Source organism: Echinops telfairi, unplaced genomic scaffold (genome assembly GCF_000313985.2).
Source record: "Echinops telfairi isolate 266 unplaced genomic scaffold, ASM31398v2 ScPeMD7_2010;HRSCAF=2546, whole genome shotgun sequence".
In the NCBI taxonomy this organism is placed as follows: Eukaryota; Metazoa; Chordata; class Mammalia; order Afrosoricida; family Tenrecidae; genus Echinops; species Echinops telfairi.
In genome coordinates this window covers 7,417,279-7,425,332 of record NW_022105908.1, presented here as the reverse complement: position 1 = coordinate 7,425,332, position 8,054 = coordinate 7,417,279, and the positions used below count along the sequence as shown (strand labels likewise).

General features: G+C 37.8%; 1 protein-coding gene across 1 annotated transcript in view; it reads left to right on the top strand.

The window, feature by feature from the left end:
• SPECC1 (sperm antigen with calponin homology and coiled-coil domains 1) overlaps positions 1-8,054 on the top strand; it is a 369,887-nt gene that overhangs the window by 275,538 nt on the left and 86,295 nt on the right. The window contains exon 10 of the mRNA XM_045293384.1: positions 411-492. Within this exon, the coding sequence (XP_045149319.1) occupies positions 411-492 (82 nt within the window). The remainder of the gene's footprint in view (positions 1-410; positions 493-8,054) is intronic.

Here is an 8,054-nt window from a genome sequence, read left to right as displayed (position 1 = left end):
GTACCAGGCTTCCTAGACCCTCCTCACTCACCACTAATTTGGATCACTTGTCAGACTTCGTAATTCCAAAAAAATAATGTGTTCCTAAAAAATAATATTTTAAAACATATCCCTAAATATACATCCACAGAATATTTTAAGAAGGGCACTTATAAGCTGATTAATAATGACTAGTCCTGGGAAGAAAATTCACTAGGTGATAGTCGTGGAAGAGAAGACACTTTTCACAGTATGCCTTCTATATTCCTTTGGAGGACCTGCCCATGCTGTTCATTATCTATTAAATAATTACATTATTTTAAAAGAGCCCCTTGGTTCTAATGTGTGTGGGAACTGTTATAAATGTATACCTGGGTCTGTGCTTTCCTTAACTACAAGTTCACCCATGCTGGTTCCTTTGGTCATTACAGAGGCATTCAGCGTACAGCAGCCTGCGGCCAGCAAGCAAAGGAGTAACTCCGCGCCTGGATCTACCCGACCTTCCCTTCTCAGGTAAATCACCTGAACGACGAAGGACTTTCAGCTTATTTCCTTGCCGGGCTAACCGTTGCCCCTTTTCTTTGCGTATTAGAAATTTAATTGGCGACGTTTATTCAAAGCCATTTCAACCTGGCAGTGTATCTGTTACGGACATGACATCCTAGCGGTTCAGGCAGAGGGGGAAATAGAAGTGTACTCTGCCAGCCATGCTTCTCAGAGTGCACATAGTGAGGAGAAACACCAAGCTTTGTTCCTCTTTTTCTCTTTTTAATGAATTTCAAGACTATCTTCCAATCTCTTAAAAAACAAAGAAAATGAACTATTTTAAGAACGTAATCTGGGTGTGAATGTTTATTACTCCCACAGTTCCTAAAATAGGCCTTTCTTAGTGATATCTTCGCCTTTGGATGAGCTCTCCATTCTGTGGTTATGCCGTATTTTCCTAGTCAAAGCCTGACAAAGAAGGGGCTGTGGTCACAGGATTCTTACCGTGCCACAGTTCCACTTGTGCCAGCGCTCTATGCTCATAGCCGAGGGGCAGTAGCTCCAGAGTTTGACTGCTTGGGTGTGAGTCTTGATACTGCCCCTTATGACGGTGACCCAGTTAGTCTCCTCTGTGCTATGGTTTCCTCGTGTCTAAACCATGTCATAGAACTCTTGCATGGGAACACACAAAAAGCATGTAGAATAATACCTGATATGCACTAAGCACCGTAACAATACGTACTGTCATCATCCTCTTACCTGCTGCCCTCTGCTCTATAATTCACACACCCAGAACACTTTCGGCCTGGTAGCATGTTTAGGTTACCTGTGGTATATCTTTAAGATGTCATTTATACATATCCTGTTACTGAGGAAACAAGGATAAATAAATAGAACACTGTATCAATTATTTACTAGCACCCTTTGGAAAGATGGAGTTCCCGGGTGATGTGTTGTAAAGCACAAAACACTAAACCAAACTCGCTGCCTTTGAGTCAGTACTGACTCATCGCGGACCCCCTGCGGGTTTCCAAGACTGTAACTATTTATGGGAGTAGAAGATCCAGTATTTCTCATGAGGAGCTGCCAGTGATTTCGAGCTGCCTAGCAAACAGATTGCAGCCCAACTCAAAACCAGTACACCAAAAAAAAAACAAAAAACCAGTACACCAAGAGGCCCCAGATTCAAATATTATATATAAAGGCACATGTATTATGTCTTGGAAAGGGCAGACAAAGACACATCAACCAGATTAGGGAGACCATCAGCAAGAAGGCATCATGACGTCGAAGGTTTTATAGAAAACTGCTACAGTAAGACATCGGAGTGCAAGGGAAACTGTCACAAATCATATCTGGAGGCAGATCATTATATCACAGTAGCATGAAAGACTACAGAAGTCGGAAGGGAACCACGAACCATACTTGGGACACGTATATTATCCAAGACAGAAAGAACTTAAAAGCCTGGTTCAGGGCCATTCAACCAAGGCAGTCAGAATGATTCATGAGCATGTGAACCCCAGCACCAAAGTTCCATCCAAGACACACCCGAGCAAGTCGTCAGGCCTCGGCCCCTACCCCTGGACTGGCTAGTAGATTGTAGTAATCCACTTTCTAATGCATTCTGCGTGAGGGAAAACTATTCTCACCATTAATTCACAATTAATGGTGAGCAAGAATTCAGGGGAAGCTTAATCTATGTGGACACTAAAAAATGGATTCAGGGCTATCACTATAAAACGCACCTCTCTGCAGACTTGGTGCTGAGTCTAAGCTGTAATTCAGGTGCAAATGGTTAACACACTTGGCTGCTAAACAGAAGGTTGAGGATTCAAGTCTCCCCAGAGGTGACTCAGAAGAAAGGCCAGATGATCGGCTCAAAATGTTGTCCATTGAAAACTCAAGGGAGGAAAGTTCTAATCTGATACACGTTAGGTTACCAGCAGTTGCCGTCATCTCACGAGCAATAGGTATTTTAGAAAGTATAGAAAATCAGAGATTTAGTACCTAGATCACTTAGCTAGAAATGCAGGTCGTCTCCAGATTATGAAAGAGTTCTCTTTCTAAATATGTCTTTAAGTCTAAGTTCTATATAAATTGGAACCGTTTTCATCTAATGTCATTTAGTTCAATGTTTGTCATATTATACTTTTCTATCAAAAAAAATTAAGAAATATTTCCAGACACCCTAAAAATCTTTAACAAAGTAATACAATAGTAACAATGTTTTGATGCATGTTGAAAAGTTATACCTGTTGGTTATTATAAGTCATTGTATATACCTGGAATTTTTAATATTATAGACCTTAAGAAGTTGATTTGTAGCTATAACTTTTATGTAAGTTGGAGATTCATAGCCCAGACACTGCCTGTACTTTGTTACTAAGTATAAAACAAAATTTATTTAATATGGTTTAAATAAAAATAAGAAATTCAAACTGTATTTCTTTTAGATCACAGCCAAACATGGTCAGGTTTATTCTTATATTTCTTAGCAGTCTAAGATTAGAAACATAAGGTAAACCCAGAGAAGGGATATATGGAGATAGAAATTAAAAGAGAGTTTGGAGTTTGAGACCCAATAGGTCAGGTACCAACCGAGTATTTTATGGAGGGGAGAAAAAGGAAGGTCAAAAAAGAGTATTGAAGAGAAACAATGATTGAACAAAAATCTTCCTGGTTTGAATTTTGTATACCTGCTATATAATGTAAAATAGGGAATCACGTGGTTGTGTGCATAGTGTTATGGGTGCAGTGCTTTTGATCATATTATTTGTGCCCTCTTCTCTCTGTCCCATCAGCATTAAAGCTTCCTTTTGTGTATAGAAGCTTTTATTTTCATTGACAAGATAAATACTGAGTTAAAAGTACAACAGCTATTGCCCTGAAGTAAATAGTTTTTTTTACTACCATCCCTTTGCTCCTGCCAAGCACCTGTCTACCTTGATGATTATATTTTCTATAATAAAAAAGGATTGTGCATTGAAAAAAATTGCTTGCTTTCTGGCTAGCCTTACAAACACTGAGGTCACCAGAAGCTGCAGAAACTGTTGTTTTGTTGTTTTCTTTAGTGATGCAAACACTGTTATTCTCTGCTCTTTAGAACTAATTATCCTTAGTGCCAACTTCACTCTACCCATAATTGAGGGCTATTAGCTGTACAAATATTGTTTTCTTCCATGACTATTTCTGGTGTAATAGGTGGAGACCATGGGTTCTGCTTTATTGCTAAGCTACTGTTTGGCATTGAGCGAGTCTAGATTCAGTGAGCTTGAATTTCTTCTGGTCAGTCTAAAATTCTCTCCCATTTTATTATTTTGTGGTCCTTTAAATATCTCCCCTCAAGGAGGATTCAGCTTCTTTCATGACAAATTTCAAACCATGTTTGTTTTTTGTTTTTTTGTTTTCAGCAGCGGGTAATTGGTGGATTTTTCATATGTGTCTAGTGAAAATACATGTAATAAAACATACTGTATGTCAGCAGTTTATACATATACAGTTGAAAAAGTTCTTCAAACTCCGGGTCCATTCTTGCTATCCTTTCCCAAGGCCTTCCACCACCATTAACATAAACTCAATATCCTTAATAAGAAAAAAACACTTTTAAACTACCAATGGAGTCAAGGAAGAAATCACGTATGTCTTAGTATCAAATTATAATGAAAGTACAGCATACCCATATTTAACCAGATTCAATAAAGGCAATACACAAGGGAAAACCTCAGAAATAAATGCCTTCACGAAAAAAGAAGAAACATCTCAAATCAGCAGTCAAACCCTACAACTTGAGGAACGAAACAGAGAATATCAAACTGAACCTTAACCTACCAGTAGAAAGAAAATAAGATTGGAGTGGTAATAAGTAAATAAAAAGCAATAGAATCAACAAAACCAGAAGTTGGTTCTTTGAAAACATCAATAAGATTGCCAAAACTTTAGCTAGTCTATCAAAGACAGAAAAGAGACAGAAAAGATACAAATAATTCCATTAAGGAATCAAAGAGGAGATGTTACAACTGGCCCTATAGAAATGACAGAATATTATAATTAACAAGGGAGCCACAAACTGGGTAGCTTAGATGAAATGGGCATGTTCTTCAGAGCACACAATCTATCCAAACTGACTCAAAAAGAGTCAGCAAACTCAGTAATAGCTGAAGAGATTGAACGAGTGACCGGAAAACTTCCACACATACACAAAAAATCCTAGACTTTGGCTTCACCAAAGACATGTACGAAATTTAGAGAATTGGCACCAATCCGGTATAAAAACTAGAGAAGGAATGCTCCATGATTCAGTCTATGAAACAAAATTATAACCTGGATACCAAAACAAGACAGACACCACAAGAAAACAGAAATATCCTTTGTGAATATACTAATGAGGTGCTCCAAAAAATTCATAGAAAAAAATCCATTATCTTCCCATTTCACTTTTCCACAAACTTCTTGAAGCCCCCTCGTAGATGCAAAATTTCTTAACACAATACTAGCAAACAGAGGCCAACAGTATATTAAATGAATCAGACACCATGACCAACAGGGATTTATTTCAGGAATACAGTGCACCTTTCAACATTTGAAAAAGATTGATAAAATACAACACTCTTTCTTGATGAAAACTCAAGAAGCTTGCATTAGAAGGGACACCGTCAATGTGAGTGATCCAGAGCATATATGGAGAGCTTTTGAGCTACATGAAACTTCATGGAGAAACACTGAGAGTTCTTCTCTTGAAGGTGAGGGTAAGACAAGGGTCCCTGCTCATCACTTCTGGTCAGTCTTTCATGAGCTATCTTAGCCAGAAGTCCTGTCTTTATACCAAACAATAAAAAGAAAGAAAAGGTATACAGACTGGATGGCATGATCCTATGTAGAAAATACAAACCTGTTCAATTGAAGCTTTGTAGAGCTAATAGGGATTTAGCAAAGTTGCAGGGTCTACGACCAACAAGCCAAAATTATCTGTGTTTCTATATATTAGCAATGAGAATCTGGAAAGGGAAGTTAGATGAATGATTCTGTTTATAATAGCATATAACAGAATAAAATATCTAGGATTAAACTTCACAAGGGATCTATCATTTACTATGTGGATTATAAAACTCTGCTAAAAGAGGTTAAGAAGATGTAAATAAATTGTTCTGTGTTCATGGATTATATGCTGTTAAGGTGTCACTATTACTCAAAACAGTCAACATAATCCCAATAAAAATTCAAACAATTTTCTTTACAGAAATGGTAAAACCATTCCTCAACTTTATATAGAATGTCAAAAGGCTCCACCAATTAACACAAAGCTGAAAGAAAAGAAAAAAGTGGAAAAACTCATACTTACTGATCTCAAACCCATTTCAGAGCTATCAAAGCAGCACTGATATGAAAATAGACACAGACCAATGGAAAAGAACTAAGAGTTCAGAAATCAACCCACACATCGATGGTCAACTGATTTTTTTACAAGGATGCCAACTCTAGTCAAAGGGTTAAGAAGAGGCTCATCAGTAAATAATGCTGGGGAAATTTTATTACCATATGCAGAAAAGTGAAGCAGCACTCATGCATCATACCATACATAAAAACAAGTGCAAAATGCAGATCAAGGGTCTGAATAAGAAGTAAAACCATAAAAGTTTCTGAAAATGCAGGGCAAAGCTGTTGGGCTTAGCTTTTAGCAATCAGTTATCTTATTAGATGATAAAGTACAAACAGCAAAAGGCAAAATAAATAAGTGGGATGTCATAAAAGTGAAAACCTTTTGTTCTTCAAGCGACTGTACTAGAAAATGAAAGACAGTCTACTGACAGAGAGTAGCTTCAGAAACCAAATCTCTGATAAGAATCTAATCACCAGAACTTGTATAAAACTTTGACAACCATAAAAATGCAATTAACCCAATCACAAAAATGGACAAAGGACTCAAATAGACATTTCACCAAAAAAGAAGGCTTTTAAATGGAAAGATGCTCAACATCATTAGCTACCAGAGACATGCAAATCAAAACAACCATGAAATATCATTTCATTCTTAATAAAATAAATGTGAAAACAGAGAATAGCAAATATTTAGCAAAGATGAAGAGAAATTAGAACCCTTATCCAATTGCTGGAGAGAATTAAAATGGTATAGCCATTATAGCAAACAATGTGACAGTTCCTCAAAACATTAAAAGTAGAACGACCATAAGACCCTGCCATTCTACTCCTAGGCCCTAACCCAAATGACTTGAAAGCAACTGGAACAGATACTGTACACCAGTGATCATGACAGCAGTAGTCACAACAGCCAGAAGAAGGCACAGCCGAAAGGCCCGTCAGTGGATGAATGGATGTACCACATTGGTACAGACATACAGTACTACTGCTTAGCCAATGAGAGAAGTGAAGTAATGATGCATGCTACAATATGAATGCAGCTTGCAGATATTATGCAGAATGAAATAGGTCTATCAAAAGAGGTCAAATATTATATGAGCTTTCATATATAACAAAGGCAAGAATTGGCAAAGGTATAGAGAGCAAAATGTATTAGTGGTTACCAGAGGCAGGGGAGGGGATAAATGTTTTTGTTACTAGGTATTGATTGTGACTCACAATGACCTTGTGTATGAGGGTAAGTTAAAAAGTTATGCTACTAGTATTCTACTTCATGCATGTATGGGTTTATTATAAACACAGCATGTGTCTGCAAGACACTGGATGGTTTGTAAGAGTTCAGCAATAGTGCTGATCTCCAAGTAAGTACTTGCGTAGACATGCAGGCTGAACAAGTGTCGAAGGGAGTAGGCGTGTGTCCATATATATATTTTTTTCACAGAAGAAGTACCGTATAATATCTATTCACCTTTGCTGTAAATATATACATGCATGTGGTACAGCATACAAAGGGCAAAGTTATGAAAACTTCTTAGATGGAACCAAACACCTTGAGAGAATGAGTTAATGGGCCTGGATGAACAGAACCAAAGTCTTGAAAGAAACCAAGGTCAAGAGCATAGCATAGTTCTCTACGTTTGAAGGGTTAGGAAAGAAGGAGGGAGGGAAACAGGAAACGCAGGGAGGAAGTAGGACAAGTGGTGGTGGTACGTTGAGGGAACTGCAGTGCATGAGTTGAAACAAAATATATTTGAACTGCCCAATGTAAAACGGATGATCTGCTCTGTAAGCCTTCACCTAATTCACAATGAAAAAAAAAATTTTTAAAGAATAGAACTTTTAAAAATAGAAATATAGTACATGAGACAAATTCTTGCCAACCTGGCTTCTAAGTAGTATTCTGGTTGGACGTCCTCCAAAATAGATTTACTCATTCTTCTGGCAGTCCAGGGTATAATTTAATATTCTTCTCTAATACCACAATTCAAAGACATCAATTCTTCTTTGTTGTTGCTTTAGCTGCCCGACCCGTGGGAACCCCAGGCACAATGAATGGAATGAAATGCTGCCCACTCTGGCACCACCACCACAATCCGTGGTGGATCAGAGCTTTTGATCCATAAGGTTTTCATTGTCTGGTTTTCAGGTGTAGATCATTGGGCCTTTCTTCTGGCCTGTGTTAGTCTGAAAGTCCACTGAAACCTGGTCAT